Raw genomic sequence first — 23,267 nt, forward strand, 5'->3', positions numbered from 1 at the left:
TGGATTGACTTTTTTACTCTTATACCGGCTGGATTCTTCGCTCTCTCGCCAGCTGGTTGATACGATGGCCTCAACGGGGTTGTCTATCCGTAAACGAAAAACGAATTGAAGAGATAACAAGCTCTGGCTCCCGGAAAGAAAAAGGAGTGCAAACAACTTGTTTCTTTCAAACTTCGTATATATGTGCTGCTGATTGCGCCGGTGCTACGCAAAATATTTTACGTGTGTGTCGAAGAAGAATTTTTGCTAATTCCGGAGAGGAAATATGTAGCGCGACTCGTGAATGTCGATATAGAAAACTTCTTTCACACCCACGTTTCAAGGAGAATAAATATGCTTATTCGTCGTTTGAAAACTTTTAATGAATACGGGTTCAAAAGTTGTGTTAAAAAAGTTTGTTCAACGACACTGGCATACAAAACGAACTTTGACGAATGGAGGAAAAACTCTGGCTTCGTCGCGTTTTAATCGTTTACTGAAAACGTGAAAGACTTGATACCGCGTGATAAAAGGAAATCCTTCATTCGGATAACGTTTCAGGCTTTCGCGTATTCAGTTTAAATTGAGACTAAACAGACGCGACTAAATTTTTTTTTCAGTCGGGCAATTTCTTCCTTGGTAGGAGAAACTCAATTTTTTCCACGGTTTTATTACCTTTTCACGAAAAAAAATTATTACTCGTCAAGTTGTCAGTAACGGGATATTCTACTCAGAAATCAACTCGGAATAATACGAAAAACGTATTTATAATTTTTCTGAAAAAGTTTTATCGTTTGTTGATGATATGCTAAATTGCATTCGACTAAAAAAAAATCGGCTTTTGTCAGAATTCCGTAAAGTTGACTTGAAGAGGCTGGTTAACCAAAAATCGATACTTTTTAGTCATTTTATTACGAGATAGTCGCAGATTTAGTATTCATCATGTTATCATTGAATTCGTATGAGCTGCGAAGGTTCGCTTAAAATTGCTTCAAAATTGTTGAAAATCTACGAGATTTATTCAATGAAACGTTTTCTTTCTTTTTTTTTTTTGCTATTACGTTGACATCGTTAAATCTTCAACATTACACCATTACACCGATATCGATTATGATAAACAAATAACAATATTGAAATAAAGACTAAAAAAAAAAAACGGAGAAAATCTATTTCAGTATTTTGCCGTGCCATCCTAGAGCGAAACAAAACAAAAATCTACTAATTCTTCAAGAATTTTGAAGCAATTTAAAAGCACGCATCGATGTAATCCGAGCTTTTGTATTACCAAAGATATCTTCGGAAGCTCGATAACATTTCGGTTACAAACTAACAAACTAACGATTTTCGTCCACTCGGCCAACAAATGAAGAAAAATCTCGTGCAACATGGCGATTTAAAATTATATTCAAGAAACTTGGATAAATGTGTCCAACGTATAGTGAGTACGACCTTGAAACAAAGGCGAAAAAGAAAGAACGAGTAGTGCGAGTCACGTGTGTGGAACTTGGTGCTTTTGGGTACTTGGAAAATTGACGAGGAGAAAGGAGAGGAGAAGGAGGACCAGGAGGACGATGAGGAATCGGAGGAAGTAGAAGGGAGGGGCGGAGGAAGGGAGAAGAACCGGGAAAAGTGGGGGGGTGGTGCTGGTCGGACCCCCGCGACGCAGTTCAGTCGTCTCTTGGCCGCGGGGTTGCGTAGGTTGGACGTCGGTGACTTGCGCCTATCTTCGTTCCGTTCCCTCGAAGGGTTTCCCTGACCCTCCTCGTCAGGATCGGCAGGATGTAAAAAGGCCATCGGCGGATTTCCACCTTTGTTTGAATTTTGTTGGTTTTTTTTTTTTGTTTCTTTGTTTTTTTTTTTTATTTTGCTCCCTCAATCTTATCACTATTTTTCCGCGACGAACGCGCGACGGAATTCATCGGGCAAATTGATACGAGTTTGTAAGAATTTCTCTACAGTATTTTATTTACATAAACCCTGAACCGGACTCGGAGATTGCAAGTAAAACCGTGACAAGTCGGTAAAAAACAAAAAAAAAAAAAAGAAAAAAAATTTATATATAAATATAAATATGGTTCTAAGAAATATATTGAAATAATAATAATAATACGGAGTCCGTTTTATCCGGGCCTCTCGGTTATGCCGATGTGGAAAAATCTTCACAGAGGACTGACGGTGACGTGTCAAAAATGATTTGATTGAAAAAAAAAAAAAAAAAAAACCGAAACGCTTATAACTCCGCGCAGTGAGACGGAAATAGCGTTGAAGCGCAGAAGGGTGGAAAGCGATAAGAAGAAATTTATTTTTTTTACACCGTCGCGGCGTCTCGATTAATTCTTATTCGATAATGCTAAATTTTACATCCCCGTGAACCGCGACCCTTAATTCGTCAATTGTAAAACGTTGTGTAAAATTTATACCGGCATAATTTCGTACGCTGTTTAATCATATTATATTTATATATATATTATATATTATAAATATATATATATATGTCGGTGTATATACATGTGGTGAAATATATATATTACCAAGTGCGTGCGTGTCAATCGTCGAATCTAAATTTCACCGCACGCTTTGTAATGTATAAACTGCGCGATTTGATCTGAGTGTCAGAGGTATTATTTCAGTCGAGTCAATTTGCGAATAACGGGACCGAAAAGACGTTATATTTTACGGTAAAATAAAAAGTGTATAAACGTTGAAACTGTTATTTGTCATGCGATAATTATACGGAAAACATATCACTGCAAGTCACAGCTGCAAAAGAGTTTTACTCTGCGTTTGAAACATTTTCGGTTATAATTACATACGCTTGAAAAATAAAAATAAAAAAAAAAATAAAAACATAAAAAAATAAATAAAAAAACGCCTTCGACAAATCTACAAATGAAAGAAAGGAATGCCGAAAAAAACTGACCAACGATTGTACCGATCGAATAAACTGTACCTACAACAAACAAATTGTGATGAAAATAATTTGACCGAAATAGTTTATATATTATGTGATTATATTATACCTATATTGTCTTGGGATATAAACTGAGAGTGAAATTTGATGGAACGTTTCGCTAATCGTCGAGACAGATAATTTAATGGGTTCCGGCCATTTGATAAAGGCGATCTTAATAGTTTTTGACCCCACTCGACCGGGAGGTCAAACCTATATTAATTACCAATAAAACAAGATGACAACGAGCCGTCTGCACATTTGCTCTACCATTAATCCCTTCAGAACTTGAGACGGGGGACTTGAGATTCGCCTGATCCTCTTCTTAATTGCATTATAATTCTCGTTCAATATCGTACGCTAGCCGCAGTGATACTCCTGTTGGGGATGAAACAGCTAAGTTGTGGAAATTTTAAAACCCTACGCGGAGTGTCAAGAGCGAGGGATTTATAAACTGGAATAAAAGCGAGGGATAATCGCAGTGTGAGTACGTAATGACGAATAGATTATACGTCGTTCGTTATCCGGAACGATGTAAATTATCCGCCTAGTCGCTCATCCGTATCAATATCAGACACACGCAATTCATGGACCAATTTGAGAGAGGAAGAGAAGAGAATAAATTCACTGTAAGAATTTTCGACCAGGCTGCAGTTCGCAGCCACCATCAACGACCAGTTTAAACGCATTTTGAATAATATAATATACATGTATACATAGATATATATATACATACATCTGTACCTATGAAATATAAACGAGTAAAGAACCAGCGACGAAAGACCAATTCAAAGATTTAAATATCGAAGGGACCACCGTTCGTCGTGCCGAAGAACGAAGTCGAAGAGTCTAATTTCAACGAATCAAAATGATGGACTGGGGAATCAGACGTAAGCATCTTTTTCCTCATTGGTCATATTTTTTATAATGCATGACGCGCGCGCAGAGAACGAATGAATTTTCCTAATTTATCCGGCAAGGTTCTTCGTCTGTCTTACGTATAACTGTAACAGTTGTGACACGCCAACGTTTCAACTTTCGCGGCGCGCCTGGCTTTACCAAATGAGATTCATATCATTAACGGTTAAGGAAATGTAGCCATGGAATAAATTATGGTAATTCGGGATACGAAACAAAGGGCATTTTATTTTTATTCATCTTTTGTTTGCGTACCGCAGGCTGAGAAGGCGTTGTTTTCAAACTTCCTTCTTTTTCTCTCTTCACGTTGTACAAACCTATACAGCAATTGCATAACAGTACCCAGACACACTGCAATTGCTTCAAGATCCAAACTGCAGATGAGTTATTTCTTTTAATCTTTCCGAGTGTTGTGATAAAATAAATTCGCAAGGAACGCGAGAATTTATTTACGTATTATTATCCAACTCTTTATGATTATGGTTTTTTAAGATAAGGAAAAATTGAAGAATCTATTACAGAAAACAACGGGATGGCAAATTTTTACACATCGATCAAGGTATGACTCTGGTAATCAATTTTTCCAAAAAATGTTTTTACCAGAATTTAATTTTGCGTCGATTACAAATTCTACTGAAATTTTTTCTTTTCCAAGTTTCAAACGCTTCGTTGCTGTTCTAGAATGTTAAAAATTTACAGTTCCTATAAAACAAGATTCAAATCTTCATTGAACGGAATTGCCTAATTTCGGCGATGTAACATTGATCCGAGTCTGGAAATTACCTTTAGTAATCACTTCCCGCTACTCTATATTTCATGCGAATTCCGACTTTCGCGGATCTATTCCAAAGGCGCTTTGGTAAGAAAGAAATAATAGATTGCGTCTAAGGGGTTGAACCGCTAGCAAATCGTAGACTTCATACTGCACGATGAATGGAAAAAGCAGTGAGGTTCGTCAGTGTGTGCGGAAATATGTCGACGGTATAATTTTACGCTTCAAACATCGTTTTAAATCGTTCGAAAAGTCAGATTTACTCACCATCCGAACCAAACATCAAATCATCACCGAAAGCTATCTGAATTTGAAGATATAAAATTGGCTATTTGTTTATATGAATTTTCAACAATTTCGATCGAGAATTTGAATTCAATATCATTCGGTATTATTCAACAGTAAATCATGTTCCTCTCTGTCAATAAACGTTTTTACAACGTGTAAAACGTAGAGAATATGGATCACTGTGGAATTCGTCCGGTTTTTAACTCCACGCGTAATTTTCACACTCGGTTTGAATATATTCGAAAAATACTTTCGACGCACACATGCCTGCTTGTCTACCCATGTCCAGACCCTGTGTTCCAGCATTTTCCCTTTCTCGCCGACGATTATTTACTCCAGATTTACCCATGTCCGCCTACGAGGCTCACCACCGACGGTTTGATCAATACCGGTACAAATTGTTCCAGACATTCAGACTCGGATGCAGTAGAAGCGCTTCCTCAGCTCTGAGAATCGTAACTTTTCATTTCACAAATCTCGCCCACAAATCAGAGCCTCGCTATTTCCTCGGGGTTTAGAAATTAGCGACGAGTATGTCAGTTTCATTGGCCATTTAACCTACGTGCCTTTCTGAATAAAGGGGTATACATGTATCTACGAGTAGACGGTTGAAAAAAGGGGTCAAGTTGGAGATTTTTATCTCAACAACCAATTATTTTGGTTCGATTCTGGTTTCATTTATACGAAAGTATTTAGTTCGAGCGTGTCGATTTGTTTTGTCAGAATCAATTAATAGGAGGTATTTTTGTTGACAGTAACATCAACCATTTCGCACGGTAATTTTTTCGCGGATTTCTCGATACCTCGAAAACGATTCTAAGGATTTACCTCAAATTTTCGGGTAGTATTCTTGCATAGTTTGTCCTTTTTACTAAGATCCCGCTTTTTTTTAATTAACGAAATAAGAACGTCGTAAACTTTGTCGAAAAATGGAATTTAAACTTCAAAGACCATCAGTTCGATGGAACAAAAAATTTGTAATGTTGCGAAATAGATAAAGTATACGAAAAACCTGTTTCAAAATTTATAGTAAATCGTTAAAACCATATTTTAAGCGTCCTGGGCACCTTAACGTGTCCCTGAGAAAAACGGTTACCGTTTCGTTCTCAATAAAATTGCTTCCTATCAATTGATACCAGTAAAAAAAAAAGAAAAAAAAAAAAACATCACAACAACGAAGCTCTATCAACATAATTTTCAATAATATAAACTCCAGTCAAATTAATCGATTGTTGTCGAGATACACGGTCCGAAAAAGGAAAAATGTTTCCTTCCATTATCAGGAATCCTGTTACAGTCTCATCTGCTTATGCTGCATTTGCAAATATCCGTCTCCTCGTGTATCGTAAAACGAAAGTCTTCTTCCCCCTCGTGGTCTACCGATCCCCAGCACGCCCCCGTTTTCCCGTACCTTCGAAATTACGGTTTCAGGCCGGAACAACGACGTTCTGTCTCAGTTTGAAACGAGGCACTGAAGTGCCGGGTACTCGGTAACTGTAAGCACAGCTTTCACCCCCCGAGACTTTCCTACAGGGCTGACAATTAGCCGCGCGTCTTCGGGGAGTTTTGAGGCAATATCACGCGAGTATGTTTGCATTATACACGGATATTTACATGGTATGCAAATAAAGCCGGGTTAATTTATGCCGTTATCATATTATACGTGACGTTTGTATCGGTTTTCAGAGGCCTGAGGTACACACGTAATATATCGAATCTGGGGCGAACAGGTGCTGCGAAACCGACGGGGGTGCAACCCCGTGACGTAGTTTCGTACAACCTAGATCGAGACCGCATGCAACGTCCTAAATTCTAAAAATAACTAACCTACCCACGCGTACAGGATGCCAGTTATTAATCATGCAGGCACACTATCGTCGTTATTACAATCAATCGAAGGATCATTTTTCACAGCGGAACTCCGCCGGAGTGAATTTATTAAACGATAATCGATTATTTTATCGCTTTTTTCATTTATCACAACTCCCGATGATAATCACTGTTAAAAACGGAACGTTTGGCAAAAACGTTAGCGCACGAATATTGGTAATAAATCAATTGATTAATTCTGTTGCTGCTACTGCAGTCAATTGACTGTGTTCAGATTTCTTACTCTCAGCTTTATTTCGCGTAACGTAATAGAAAATGGAAACACTCAGGGACGATAATAATAATCCAAATATCATACGTTAGTATGAAAAAAAAAAAGAAAAGTGAAAAGAAACGTTTGTTGTTGCGGAAATGGCAAGTCGGTTGAATATTCCAGGTTAGCTGCAGTAGATGATCAGTTGTATAAGAGGAAATTTAAATGAAGCACCAATATTTTATAAGCGTTCGCAAATATTTCACTTGCATATATATATATATACACACACATACAAATTGTATGTACATATGTATTCAAATAGCGCAAAGTTTCTCGCAGCCTGTTGCAGGAAATTCAGTAAGTTAAAAGCTGCCTCGACCAGAGAGTATAAATTTCCCGTCTTTGGTAGCAGTGCAGGGGGTGTAAATTCACGAGAAATTTGGAAATTGATTAAGTTTACGAACGGCCTTTGAAATTTTACCACACCACGGTATTATTACGTCGAGAAAGCTCGGTGATGCGAAGTCCCGATGTTATTTTCCCCCGACGACGGCGTCGAAATTTATTGTAACCGACGTAGACAGGATGAAGAGTGATCGAGTAAAATTGGCCGTCGAACAGTGGCTGAGTTCACGCGGAGGATTATCACGTGAACTGGGAGAATGATCGAATCGAATATCCTTTTATTTGACTATTACTTTAATTTTTTTTTTTTTTTTTTTTATCTTTTATTCTCAGTTTTTAGTTTTGAAAACATCGTCAAAGCGCGGGATTTAGAAAGCAGAACGATTTGGGATGTGATGCAGTCAAAATTCAAAAATGACATTTTTAAGGAACACCATAACATATTACATACATATATGTATATTATTATTCCTAGATTACCAGTATTTTCGTTTTTCTCTTGGAAATGTGTCTAAAAATTAGGTTTAACCGTACAAAAAAAAAAAAATAAAAATACCCCCGCATTATTAGGAATTATAAGAAGCACGGTATCATACAGAAGTAATCGTGTAAATTATTGAATCATCTTTAAAAATGACAACTTTTTTACATTGGAGTAATCAGACAGCAGATATCAGCAAAATTAGAACGTTTCGTACCTTATGTTGAAAATGGTGGATTGACGCCTAACCTTCCAAGGCTTACGAAAATAAATGTGTTATTATTTATATCGAAGCTAGATCGTGACACCAACTGCGAAACTGTATACTTCACGATTATTTTTTTAAATTCCGCAAAAGAAAGAAAAAAAAAAAGGAAACCAAAACCGGAATAAATTGTACATCTTTGCACAATATTTAAATTAAAAGAAGTCGCATTGTGTACAAAGTACTTCTTTACACTGCAGCTAAAGATCCGACAAATCGAGAAGATTTTTAGTTGGTAAAAAAGTTAACGTTTAAACCTTGTTTCGTACGAAAATAAAAAGAGTATTGCCATGTTCTAAAATAGTCTAGTGTCCGTACCGCGTCCCCATGTGTATTGCACGTAACTCGATCCGTACGTATTATTCTGGTTGTTTAACGCGGAGATATCGATTTCGTACGAATACGGTACGTGACCAGTCGGCATACAGAACTGCCTTGCACATAACCGAGTGACCTGGTTGACCTCGATAGACTAATCACAACCCCATCAACTATGCATGCAGCCGGTGTTTACGCGTTATACCTCTAATCCGCAATTAGGGCGATGCTGGCATCGCCAAAAACCCAGTTTTTCAGCAGTCCCATTATTTCACACGTAAAACAAAGTCCAGGCTATTTTGATTGAAATCAGGTATAATCGGCACCGAATACGTATTTCATTCGAAATACTGAATTTCCATTAATTTTAAGGACTATTCGAACAGCCGCAATCTTGCGGATGAAGTATGAATTTCTTTTCAATCAATTCTGTGAAATTTTATAGAGTTTATCCATATCTTACTTATTCAGTTAGTGAAAGAGTGTTCGCAAGAGCTGATGTATGTTATTCCACTTTTAAAAACACGTAGAGAAAAGGACGAAAAACTGCAGTTGGCGCGTTTGATATTCCATGGCAGGAAAAGTTTGTCAAGAAATCGCGGATACTGTACGCATAAATATTATACATTAGGATAGTCCTTATTTACGGTGTTGACAAAATTTTTTCCGCCCTCAATCGACTTGAAATAATTCAAAAACAATTGTCTCATTTTTTCAGATTCCATCTCAATTTTAACCCCTCCATCCAACAGAATGAATTTCCCCATTTAAAATACACGTATTTCCGACACATTCTCAGTATATATTTTATTGCAAGAGTAATAATGTTTTAAAAAATCTGTAACTACCAGGTTTCAGTGATCATCGGTGTGCTAATATCTGATATAAAATTCACATCATCGTACCAGAAAATCTAGACGAATTGCAGTTCATACAAACGAAAAAAGTGAGTTTTCGAGGGTGTGCAATTCGTGTAGATTTCCTGGATTATATCATATAATGTGAATTTTTTCCCAGATTTTATCACTAATGCCTACTAAAACCTCGCAGTTACAGTTTTTTTAGAACATTATTACTCTTACAATAAAATATATACTGAGAATGTGTCCGCAACACGTGTATTTTTAATGGAAAAATCCACCCTATTGGGGGAGAGGTGTCAGAGTTGATATGAAAATCTGGAAAAATTAGGCAATCGTTTTTGAATTGTTTGAAGCTGACTGGCGAGGGGGATTCGATGATGCACATACATAACAGCCATTCGGTTACGAGTCATAACTGCTGATTAATTGCTGCGCAAGTCGACAGATTGATAATGTTGGCTGGGTTTTGTAGCTATAGGGGTGCATTTGGCGTAACCTCGAAGGTTCAACGAAGATGACAAGCAGTTTCCGAAGGTTGTGCAATCAGACTCGAGATCGAATTTGAGAAAGGCAATTTCTCGGACGTGCCTTTAAGTTTCGCTTCCGGAAATTAATCGTGAACCTGTGCATGACCGCGTATTCCTGATGTTCGGATATTATATAACACGCAATGAAATCGCGCATATATCTGTGTAAGTGCGCGATATTTACTACGTAGTGGGTAACAAGTTACCAACGTGGCTATCATGCCGCGTGCAGACGTCGAAACAGGATATCTTTGTACCAAGAACCCGTAATTGAATCTATAACGGCTTGTGTGGAATGAACCAAGCTCTGAAAAGATATACGTACACACAGTCACGAGTGTCCCGTCTTGTGATATATATAGATAATATCAATGGTGTGGATTTCATGGACTTAGAGAAGAGACTTGTTTCAGTGAAACCGACAATTTAGATCTTGAATTTTTACTCGCACGGTTACTCAGGCTTCAGGGGATATAAAAAATTCAACCTCCGAATGTCGGACATTGTATCTCTCCATAACGGTGTTTGAGTCATTATCAATTACCCATCCGCAATTATTAAGACTCTCATCGACAAAAGCTTTCCCATATGGAAAAAAGGATCGTACACACCAATAAACGTTCAAACCGCAAATAAACTCCGATGATCCTTTTTTGATCAGCGGAATTGGGAAAGAGATCGAGAGACATCCAGGGATGTTTTCCACTCTGGATACTCTTTCCCTCTTACTTATTTTCCGCGACTCGATACTTCGGGTTTGGTAGTCGAGAATGCACGTCGATATTTGCTTCGTATGCATGGAAAATCCAGACGCTGCAATGCGGCTGGTGTATTCAGACGGACACCGACCAAGCACAAACATTGCTACTAGTCACAGCGAAGCGTTGAATCGCCAAGAGCTTAGTTCGAGACGGTTTTATCGACTCGACTTGTTGATTTTGTCTCCTTTTCTATCACCTTTAGTCCCCTTTTTTGCCTCTTCTTACTCGCTTATCTTATATTCCTCGTACAGACGGGAATACAGATTTCATCTGTGGCACAGCTGTGAAGCCCGCACGGTTTATAGAACGATACAGAAATTTTTAATATTTTATGCCTGACCGTCAGTCAACGTAGACAACGGCAGGGTCCATTCTTGACTTGTTTGAAAAGATGAAAGACACAGATTTCTTCAGCTCTGGTAAAAGGGAGATACTTTTTTTTTTTTTTTTCGTACGTCTTGGAGAATTCGGTACGTTTTGATAAAGCTACTGCCGAATTACAAAGGTTGATGAAAACTACGTTGATTCACCCGTGTCAGTGTGACAATTATAAAGATTTCCTTGTACCTACATTTTCATCGTAGAATTCCAATTTGTATGTAAAACGTTTACTTTTTTAAGAAACAATTTAATATTGTATACGGGGACCATTACTCTAAAAGGAAATCTACTGAAAATCAAAGTTGAAATTCTGTACAGTCTAAGGTTCAAGTTGCGTTTTGAGCTTTGACGTTTCTGGCATATTTCTTTCCCGAGGTGAAGTCTGTCTGCCGCTTTTACGAACACATTTACACGCTGCTACGTGTAAACCGTACGAACTCACTTCCAACGAAGCTTAAACTAGAGTTTGATAGACTGAAAGGAGTTCTTTGTGCCTTTACCAAATCCAAGCAAGAAACTATAAGGGTCACCGTCGGCGTCGTTGGCTAAACTGTACTTATTCATTGCGTTCCACGATTGGACCAGACTTACACAGATATAAATTAAAACACATGTAAGGCATTACTACGTATAAATATGCACGCATCTTTCTCTGCCTGAAATTTGAATAAAAAGCTCTCTTCAGTAAAGTTGATCAGACCTTGTCTCGAGTAGTTTTCAGGAACAGAAAGGCGGGAGTTGCTCACGGAGATTGATTTTTATTGTTTTTTTCGTAACGTTTTACGAAAGCTGCATTTTCGATACCGGTGTTTACTTTTTCATTCCACAATCGCAGCTTAATTTGCCCTAAATCAAAATCACCTGTCATCACGCCGTGATCACTCCAATTATTTCGCGCAATTGTGCCGTCCACAGGACGAGTTTTATTCTATCGTTAAAGTTCAGCTTGCAATCTGTTATCACTTCGTATAAAATATCGGGAGAGTTTATGAAGTGCGGAAATTCGTCGTTAATAAACAGCCTGGAAAAGTTCAAACGCCCCGTCAAGAGCACGAAAATTACTTGTCAGATACAGGAATATTAATTACTCAATCTCTCTCTCTCTCTCTCTTTCTCTTCGCGCAGAATTTGAGGCGTGAGAGAGTTTGAACCAGAAATCGCTTAATCTTCAACTCACTAAACAACCGCGTCAGCCAATGCTTGTGTACACGTATAAAATCGGTAACCTGTTTGAAAACCGCAGAAATTCGTCTTTCTATTTTCTTCTTTTGAATCCAACCTTTCTCTCCCAGTAAAAAACAAAAAAAAATAAAATAAATAAATAATAATAAAAATGAAATAAACGTAAGCGGAAACCAATTAAACCCAAACCTGCGGACATGACCGAAGATAAGGCTCTCGGTTTCATCAGCCAACTGCCCGATCAATGGCATATGTGTACATTATGTATATATATATATATATATGTGTGTATATGTATATGTATATGAATGCCAAGTGGATCGAACGGATGTAAACCGCACACACCTTTACTTGGCCGTATAGTTAGTTGATGCCTGTTTCGCGGTTTCCATCCAGAATGAAATATGCGCTGGGTTTGGGTGTCGGCCAATGGTGTATGTAATTGGTTAATTATAACCCTGACTACGGGGATGATCCTTGGGTTATTGGATTACTTACCAAAAATGTCAAACAGGCTTGTCAAAGATGTAAATTATCATAGGTCACCTTTAAACTTGTAGTCGCAATACCTGCGCGATTCGAAATTCTTCGGGAATGCTTTGCCACTTGATCAAAGTGAGTTGAAGATATTGAGAATCTTTTCTCAGACCACGTGCAAACTTTTTACCTCAATCTTAGAGGCTTTAGAATAAAACTGCATATAAAATTACCAGGACTCGTCGATGTTGCAGATAAATCATGCTTAATCCTGATCCCATTCACGTCATCCATTTACGTCAAATAAACGTAGGTTGTACAACGATCACCCCGCACTTCGTCGCGAGACTACGGCTTTATAAAAATAACACTCCACTTTCCTATTCACCGTTTCAATTGTGGCTTGCGTTAAAATAAATTCACCCCTACAGGATTCTCGTGTTCTACCGTCCGGCACCTTTTAAATTCTCAATTCCGTCGGAGTGTCTTGTCGAGGTTTACGATTTCAAGTTGTTATCCTCGTATCTTTATTCATAGGTCGTAGGTGAGGAAAATTTAATGGACCACTAAATCCTGCGGATATGGATTACGTGTCGTACTTTTATACCCTGCAAAGCTGCAGTCGGATGCAGTATTTGCTGCAGGTGCACAGATGTTGCGCGGATAAAATGCCCCGAACCATTCGCAAAGGTTCCTCGCATCGACATCTCGAGAAGAACAGTGAGCCCTGATCTCAGCCTGACACGCGTTACCCTTTATCGATTTTCGTTATCTACAATCCTGCGATGACGTACGAATATATCGGGAAATACAGATCATAACTGCATCGTCGACAGTTGCACGCTATCCATTCATTCTACCCGTGATAAAATCCGACCGAGACAGGTGGACATCGCATGTGTGCAAATAGATGTTAGCAGATATTATAAAACTATAAAATTCAGGCAAAATCTTTCGTATCCGCGTCAATTTGATCAATCGTTACAGCAATCGTTGCTGCTTTTTTAACCAACATATTATAATTTATTTTACCCATAAATCGTTTCGTATTTCCATACATATCGCTTCTCGAACAGAACAATTACCACGCGCATGCGCCGTCGACATCACATGTGCCTTATAGGGGTAGTTTCTGTACGTTATACCAGAAGAATGGTGTACAGTCGCAGTGGTGCGCGATACTCGGGCATAACATTATGTTGCGCATCGAATCTAGTTCTTCTGATTTTTGCTAAACAATTTTTTGACATATCATAAGAAATTGAAAGTTGTTCATTCGCGGACGGAATTACTGTAAACCAAAATACAAAATGTGCGAATATATTTTAACCGGGTATAATTGCAGTGTTTTAAACCGGTTTTTTTTTTTTTTTTAAATCCAATTAATGCTATAATCTCAATTAGTGATAAAATAATTCAAACTGAAACAAAGACTGTACGTTGTTGTCAATCGTATTGGTTTCAATGCAGGTTTCGAAGCGCTGATTCAATCGAAGATTCCTGTGGTTCGGATAGTGTATCGAAATTTTCAAAAGATGTTGAAAATTGTACTCATCGTGATTAAATGAAATTCACCTGCGATAACAAGACCGAGTCAATATTCAGGGGATACCTGCTCGTTTATTATAAACCTAACCAGTTTTTGAAATTGGATTTCTTCGGAACAGTCAATCGTACTGTGTTGATATTTGTATCTACCAAAAATAATTTTTTCATTTCTATCCAAACATTGATATTTATTCCGCCTCGAGTGTAATTTCTACTCGCGCCCTATTTCACGCCCCCCATATTACAGGTGTCCTCAGTATTCACGCAGACGGTATAATACGGTGTTTGTTTGACTTGAATTTATATGAATCACCGACGATGTTCTCGCGTGTTCCTCCCTGCAGTAGGATATATCGCTGCTTGTATGAACATTAAATTTCAAAACGGAAACTACACCGTTTGAAAATTGAAAACCGTACACGTTAACGTTCGGTTGATTTATCGTTACTCGTTAGATATTCCGTTTCATTAGCATACATAGATTTACATATGGCATGTTTTTTCATTAATTAAATCCGCACACATACGCTGTGTCGTTGTTGACCTGATCGTAGTTTGTATTTGTCACCACTGACTAATCACTTGTTCTATACTAATCGTTGCATTAATAACTACATAATTACCGTATTTTCTCACAACTACCGGACTACGGTCAAACTTGTTATGTAAATTTAATCATAATACTAAAATATTAACAATCGTCAAGTCAATCGATCCACACCGCAGTCTTCAAAATGATCGGACTGTGGTCCTTCAAACCACGACGCAGCGGTAAAGTGGAAATAATGCTCGGTAAGTCTTCCTAAATCAATCCCCTGCTTAACAATGATTAAGAATTATCGCTCCTCATTGTTTTCGTCGCGAAAAACTTCGTAATCATACAATACTGGATCACATTCCTAGAGGTTTGAAAAAAGTTTGAAAAAAAATAAATAAAAACTTGGAATAAAAATTGGTTGATCCTTTACCGTTTTATCGCTCGTTGATTCCCGTGGTTAAATGCAGAAGGGAAAATATTTCCTTCCCGGGGCTTTTTCCACCAGTCGTCATTATCGCGATCAAAACTTTGCTCGCTGAAAAAAAAAAAAAAAAAAAAAAAAAACGGGCAATTTAGCTATCGATTGTGCATGAGTTGGTCACTCACACCTAACCAAATCCGATTCTCGAAGTATTTACGAGTAGCCACGTGAAATAATGGCTTATGGTCGAATAGTCGAGTTTTCTTGCAAGTTCGATAAAAGCATCCGACCTTATAGAGTTTAACATAAAGTATAACCTGAATTGAATATTATCTTCCGCCGGCATCTACCATTTCAATTTAGAGACATTGACGGCACAAGGGCGACAGCTCACGAAGAATTGATGAACATTCGTAATTAGTGGTCCTAATTTCACCCTCGGAAAAACCCGCAGCTACCCTCCAACATTCGAATATTATCATCTAAAGTCTGATAATTATTTTCAATCATTTGCGGCGAACACTCGGTTGCGTTCTTCTTCGTTACATCACATATTATCAGCAAATATTCTGCTCTCTCCTCTTGAACTTGGTGTATTATTGCTAATTGGTTGCGCCTTTTACACCATACCCGATGAGAGTTTTTCTCATGCTGAAGCAACTGCACGTCTCTCCAGGGATGTCGTTTCCTCGTAAGGCAGTCAGTACGTGGCACAGTCTTTTGAACTTATAATCAGCTGAAATAAAAGTCAGGTTCCGTGAGGCGCCGACTTTCTTATAGCCACGGGCTGAATTACATCAGAAGTGGTTCCGGCGGGGCAATTTGAAATTTGATAGGAACCGGTAGGTGTAGGTAAACCGTCTCTTGGTCGAATACCGCTCCGTATTTTTAAATTCAAACGGAACGGCAGGCGTGAAGAAGTGATTTTTGGTAGGATTGTTGCAGTTTACTCCTCGTCTAAAATATCGGACCTTTCAGCGCTAATACAAGTATATAAATTGGATAAATTGTTATAGCCTGGCTGGATTTATGAGCCAGACCGTCTCTTCTTTTCGCCAAAATTTGTCATCCTTTGCCTCGCCATTCATACTCATTGTCAGCGATACACTCGACGTGAGAAAAGACTTTCCAAGAGGAAAGCGCCGAGTGTTTTCCTTCTTATTTCTATCCTTGAGTCGTTTCTGGCGTGTGTAAGCGAGGTCTAGAATCGAACCTTTTGAACTCGTGTTTCTACACCGTCTATACTATACGCTGCACTATGGCGAGAAACCTGGCAACACTGCATTCCGTTACTAGCACGTGTGTACGTCAACTGGCTTACCTCTACCTCTCCTCCCGCTCCCTCTCCTTCCCCCCTTTCTCTTCCTCTGGTTCTAGCCAAGAAGGCCTTTTCCTTTCCATGCATCGCGTCTGCTTCTTCTTCGTCTTCTTCTTCGGCTCCTCATCTGTGCTTTTTTACCCATTTATTCAAGGTCCGCGGTAGCTGCACGTCGAGATGTATGACAAGGTGCGGTAATAATTCTAGAACACGCAGTCTCACTTCCTTCGCATCATTCGAAGAAGGCGACGTCCTGAACTCTGGATAACGAATCGTTTTTCGCAGGTTCACGTACCCCGTTTTTATGCAACTTTTGTCAGGCTGCAGGTCTCGTATTACTGATTTCCTCTACTGTAACCTGTAATATAACCAATAACTACATAAGCTACCGATTCAATTGCGTGTAACGCAGTGTCTGTAACGACTAGTACGCGGTTGTCTTGGACACGACTCGATCTGCGGCTTGAATCGCGTACGGAATAGCGCCCCTGGTGCACTTCTGCAGTCTGAAGTCTGTAAGTGCAATGACTCCGCAGAGGCGCTGACCTCCTGGAGAACGGGTCGTGGTCGCCGGTGGTGGTGGTGGTCGCGGTGGCCGCGCTAAATTGACTCCTTCAACTTTATTTAATTGTACGATTAAGCAATTGCACCGTGGCATAGGTGCAATTAAGTGTGATGCCACTGCTGCGGTACCGGCAGGCTGACTATACTGTTCAATATTAAGAGTGGCGTGCCGCTAGTGTTGTTGGAACTTTGATTCTTCTCGTGTGAAAATCAAGAAGAAGAGTAGAAAAAAACGGACACGTCATCGGTGAAGATTTCTCCGTTCAGCTATGATACCCGCCTCCTTTTCCGTGCCTTGGTCAAGTGGAACGAGTCCGGGCTGAAACCGGACCCCTAATCACCGCCCAATACTTTACTTGCGACGACCTTCTACGTCTCCAGTGACTAGGCGTGTGTTCGTTCGCCTTAGTCCAAATCATTCGATACCTACGTGTGGCCTCTGGCGGATAATGGAATATGTGATGAAATCCAAAAGGGAGTATTGGAGAGAAAAATGAGAATGAAATGGAGAATGGTGTCCGGTGATATTGGCTTAGTAAATGTCAATGGAACCGCAGAAACTGGAACCGCCGTACAACTTTCGCAGGTCAATGCTAAAGAAATGCGTACCGCCAGTCACGCCACGGCGTCAGTTTTGGCCTTTGTTTGGATATCACGAAAGTTTCGTGTAATGACTGGGAACATTAGGCTCGTTAGAAAGAAAATAGATGTGTTTTTCTTTGGCTTATTATCTCGTCCTAATCCTGGAGTGGGTGTGCAAGGTGTACGAGGTATAATTATACGCGGAAAACTGTTTTAATTAGCCGAGTGCACATCAATGAATTATATAAATGTGGATGCATAAATTAAAAGTAATAAAACACAAAACCGCCAAGAGATTTCACGGAACTTGTGCAAAGCTCGCGTTAGCAGCGAGTCGTCATGGGCTGTGGAATTGAAAACAACCTCTCTGTACGCGAACACTGGGGACTTTAATGCGCTACGTAATCAGCACCTAATCCAATTGCAAGAGTTACACCGCGATTTGCATCCTTGTGCATTTCCAGTTCAGACTTTAAGGATAGCAGATTCGTATCGTTCATACATTTGCAGTAGTTTTTATTAATTTAACAACACATGTCACTTTAATTGACTTGTACTTTATCCTATATATACGGTTCCGGCATTGAAGGTATATGAAATTCAACGTTGAAAGACGAGTCCGAGGTGTGATTCCTACTCACAATACTGGCTACATTATTTCCATCCGTTATGAAAGGTGTAATTTCAAGATGGCGTGACTCGTGGTGGCATTGTTGCTCACAATCCCATGAAATTTCCTACAATGCAACTCTCTGTTCAACCTATTCGCGTATAATATCCTTTCTTTTATCAGTCATATTATAACTTTTTTTTTCACGCTAAACCTCATCATTCAACGGCCAAAGAAATTGTACACTTTTATACATATGTAACTGGGAGAAGGTAGCGTTTAAATTTCGAACAAACCAGGTTAACCTCAGCTTCGTCAAATTACAAGGAATCAACGTACCTTCTAAGTACGAATATGACGCTACCTTTTAGTCATTCTTCCATGAATTTATCGACTGATACTCAAAGTCGCTTCAATCACAACCATGGACTGTAGCGTTGGTTGCTTGTTAAGAAAAAAATAAAAATAAACAACAATGCTCATTATTTCCTAAGCATAGCGTCCTCTTACCGACACCACTGCTGCAGCCTGCAGTCCCAGGGATTTTTCCTAAGGTCACGTTCACGCTCCCAACGGAGAATTTCAATGACGTAACACCATGCACAATGTATGGCGATATCTGATCGTGTCGTGTCTCATTTTCATGCCAACACCGAGTACCTACGCAGCTAGTAAAGCGCTCGTGATGGTTTACAAGGTTGTATAACACTCTACGATATTGAATTGGCTCCGATATCTATACAACCCATTTTCCGATCGCCCGAACGCAATTTCGCGTTCGTGAAAAATCTCTTAGATTTATATCCCTGACGGGAAAGAATCAATTCTCGGCACTCTCAAATTTATTAACCGCATGATGGACTCATGCCTTGGTTTTCGGTCCCTGAACTTCGTAATGTTTTATATCGTGATTGCTTCGAGATCAATATAAAGAATAATTCGTGAAAGTAACCTAAAATTTACGGAACCGTGTTGATTATTTATATTCTAGATTTATATTTTCACTTGATTCTAGATCACTTTTAAACGTCAGAAGTTTCTTACTGAAACTTCCGACACAATCGTTGTCTCTTCCGTACCTGTCCCTCTCTATACTTAAAACACACCCTGTCTCGGCACAGCGAAACTCTCTCATTGGTCATAACCTTTCTGACGTCAGAAAAAAGGCGCGCGTTTGAACGATGCTTAGAATAATTCAAGCTATTCGTTTTCTAGTTGTTTAGTATTTCATTGGAAACTTGCAAAATCCTTTCAAAATGTGTCACCTTTCATTTCTCAAGACACGTGCACAACCCTGCGAAGTTATAGGCGCAAACTTTGCTACAGAGTACGCGTTTCTGGTATATTGGACGAATTAGGACACTTTGATGCGATTTGTTGGTTTTACATGGTTTCCGGCTAAGCCCGTAGAACGCACCCATCCATTCATCCAGATTCGTGTGTGTTCATAGATTCACGACTGAGTTTGTCGCTCACATTTTGATATCGGGTCGGTTTCACTGACATTTCAACGACCGAGACATAGATATAGATATTTACATAGGTTATACGTCATAGCAGTGTGCCAAAATCAGCTCCCACACTTCGTTACGGTGAAATCCACCCACGTATATGTGGTACAGTTGCGGTTCACTGGTCAAAGGGTGTCAGGCACAAAAGGTCGATCCTGAGCCAAGGCCGGCTTGAATTACTGCTAAATTTCCAATTTGTTGTATCACTGAACCGCTACAGTAATTGACGACCAAATTTAAACAGCGTATAAATTTTTGTACCGTAGATTTTTATATCGATGATACAATCCTTCGTTAAATATCAATCTGAAACTATACTCAGATTACGAGATAACGACGAATATAAATTGGTCTTTTACACTTTTACAAATTTGTGCCTTCAGCAGTTTATATTTAAAGCCAACGATAAAACGCGCTTGCCAGAACTTTACCGAACAGTAGCGATTAACGAGTTTTATTCCAAATAATTCTTACACCGCTCCGCTAATGTGGGAGATTAAATTTAAGAATTTTCTCTACTATCTTTCTCGATATTCGACATCGTCCATTGTATCACATGCGGTTGAATTTATTCCCGGCCTTTGCTGTCGCTGCGACAGCGAATTCTTTCATAGCAAAGGATTTATCTTCATTCGTAATTTATATTCGTTCAGTCTGGATAAAAAATTTATACGTATGAAAACGCCGCTCATTTCAATGCGGGTGTATGTAAGGACATAATAAACCGTGAGAGATCGTCGATTAGCTTTGTACACACTTTCATTGGCACACAACGTCTATTTTACGCCCGGCGTAACCTAGTTTCCGCAAATTTCACTCCACTTTTGCTTGTCCGATCAAGAGATAACAATTATTGTACTCGCGGTTATCATCAATGCCACGCACGTTGTCCATCGTATTTCCATCGTTCTCTGATAGCAAATAATCCATACGATGTAGATTGTATTCATTCTCGATAGTGGATTTTTATACTCCCTCGTTGCGATAATTTTAAATTTCCCCGACGACCTCAAAACGTTCTCTAATGAGTATACGGTTTCAGTTCCATTTTTTTTTTTTTCATCAAATAATCACCTATCATATTTTCGCGTTTTTTTATGCTCCATTAGTAAAGTTATTGGCTATCTTCGTTCGCTGTAATCGATTAAAAAAAAAACCTGCAGCGTTTTCACTCGTTGAAAAATTTAACCAACCCCGAAAATTGGATATTTCTCTCTATTAAGGTTTCAAACCTTCCTCAAGAGACCGTCCCGGCATTGTATGCAGTAAATTTGAGTAAATAACTCTCCGCGTACGAGTAAATTTATTCATTTAATTTCGCCTTTTCGTTCTCCTCGTTTCTGTTCCGAGTTTTTTTTTTTTTTTTAATTTTCTCACAACTTTTACTCCATCTTTGAATTTACATTCATTTTCTGCCAATTAGCCAGGCAGACGCGAAACTCCACGGTGACGCAATTTTTTCACTTTGTCAAGATATCGGTGAGTTTCGGCGCCGAGTTACTTCCTGACGCGGTCTTGTTCTGCTAACTAACGAACCTTCTGCCGTTTCTAATTACCCTTAAACAACGACACGCGTGTTTGCACGCTTTCAGACCTGGTCACGTTTTGACAAATCGTGATTCGAGATTTTCGATGTGGAAAGAGAGAACGAGATCGGTGCCCTGTAGTCGAACACGTCAGCTGTGTTTACACACGTGTAAAAATCCCTCCTCAGTTCCACGTAACAATAACTAGGAATAACAGCTACTCTAAAACTCTAAAGATTGACAAAGTGTGACTTGGATAGAAAAAGCCAAAAATATCGTACGATTTAGCAAATTATGGAAACCTCCGTATCTACGGTCTCGCGAATTTCAACGTATAAAGACATCTGGCGTAACTTGCGTGCCTGAGAAGCGTAAAGAGTAACGCACACGGGTCATGGAACACGCAGAGCGTTGTAAACAGTGGTCTCCTTGCTTCTGTGACTTTATTTTTAGAGCTTTCACGTCTGCCGTTCGTCTCCGCCGTCCAGTCCTACAGTTTTAAGCTTCACGGTCGTCCGCGCTTCGCGCAGTGTCTCTTCTCGGTTCTTCTCTCAAACCGACAAAATTCCATAATATAAGTAAAAGTATTTTTTTCCGGACGTGATAATGGGCTGGAAGTCGAAGATCGGTTGTTGCGGTAAAGTGTCATTCGTCTTGAGTACATGTGTAAATAGTTGAATGATAAGTGATGCGTGAACAACTGCAGCGTATCTCTTCGAATCAGCTCCAAAGACATTCCATGAAATTATCCAGAGCCCAACCCCAACCCTCGTCTCAAACTTTATTTCTTCTTCTTTTTGTTTCAAGGAAAAGAAAACAGAGCCATAACTAGTCGCAAGTTTGTTTCTACTGTGCGTAAAATTTACAGTTAAAGGTACCAGGACACGACTGCGGACATGATCAATGTGGTTAATCTGTTTATAAGAGCGTATCTTGACTTTTCTCTTTACGTCTGTGTATAACTTCGTGGGTGTATCATTCATTCTCTCTCCCCGTATTTCTAGCCGGCACCGCGATTTATGCTCCGCGTCAACCTTCTTTATTATATTTGTTCAGCCATCGGAAAATTGTTAAAAGATACCCGAACGTCTCCTGTTTGTTCCTGATCCATAATATATAAATATATATGTATTATTATACACCATCCATACGATATTCGCACCGATATATCATGATTTTGAAAGGTAATCATTGGCGCTCTTCCTTCGTACCGAAACTCTATTTTCCTCCTTAAGTTTATTTTTTGAGACGGAGGGGTGAGGTGGTTGTCAAAAATGGTGCAATTTGTTAAAATTTTACAAAGCTGTTCACCATCAAGTTTAATCGCCATACTTCTATACTTATTCACAGCAGGTACGGTAGATTTAAAACTACAAATCAGCACAGTTTCAATCTCGCACGATAGCGATCATCCCCGGCTCTAGATCTACGCAAATATATTCGCTATTAACGACACGCTAGTCAGGTTTTTGCCCGAGCAACCGTCACAGAGCGGCCCGGGACTGTTTAAGAATGAATGAAAAAGAACGTACGAAGTAAAAAGGGGCGGTATAATCGTCGTGTTTCACTTTACCGCTACTGACGAAATTGTCGTTATCAATTAACGAACGAAACACAGAGAAAGAAAAAATCGTCTAAACTGTATAATAAAGCATGATCTATACTGGTATAATATCTCGAAGCTCGACGACCCGCTTATTATCATTCTCGTTTGATATAATGCGCAGCAATAAAGATTCGAACGACACTGTGACTGTGCAGCAGATCAGTCACTGTAAGTTTTTGTGAATTAAATACCGGGACAAACTATGCAATCCCTTCCTTTATTTACCGTCGTTAAATTTACCGTCAGAACCCGAGTGTCTGACCGGAAAGAATAAAATTGGTTATAAAAAATACTAGTGTAAATCGTCGCGGAGTTTTTTTAAGTGTCTAAATGCATCTCTTTTGTATGGGAAATACGGTTAGTCGTAATATGTCGACGGGACAGGATGCG

At 39.1% G+C, this 23,267-nt stretch overlaps 1 protein-coding gene across 11 annotated transcripts in view; it reads left to right on the top strand.

Annotated features, from left to right (window-relative positions):
• Positions 1 to 23,267, top strand: part of cno (adherens junction formation factor afadin) — a 115,848-nt gene that overhangs the window by 72,526 nt on the left and 20,055 nt on the right. The window contains exons 1-2 of one of the 11 annotated variants that reach the window (XM_069137659.1): positions 1,880 to 2,418; positions 2,598 to 3,819. The exons of 8 other annotated variants lie outside the window; for them this stretch is intronic. In XM_069137659.1, the coding sequence (XP_068993760.1) occupies positions 3,798 to 3,819 (22 nt within the window). In that variant the 5' untranslated portion in view covers positions 1,880 to 2,418; positions 2,598 to 3,797. Of the gene's footprint in view, positions 1 to 1,879; positions 3,820 to 14,891; positions 14,994 to 23,267 lie in introns of those variants that run through there. 2 more of the 11 variants (XM_046636647.2, XM_046636646.2) reach the window with 2 other exon arrangements.

Source organism: Neodiprion pinetum, chromosome 1 (genome assembly GCF_021155775.2).
Source record: "Neodiprion pinetum isolate iyNeoPine1 chromosome 1, iyNeoPine1.2, whole genome shotgun sequence".
NCBI classification, from domain to species: Eukaryota; Metazoa; Arthropoda; class Insecta; order Hymenoptera; family Diprionidae; genus Neodiprion; species Neodiprion pinetum.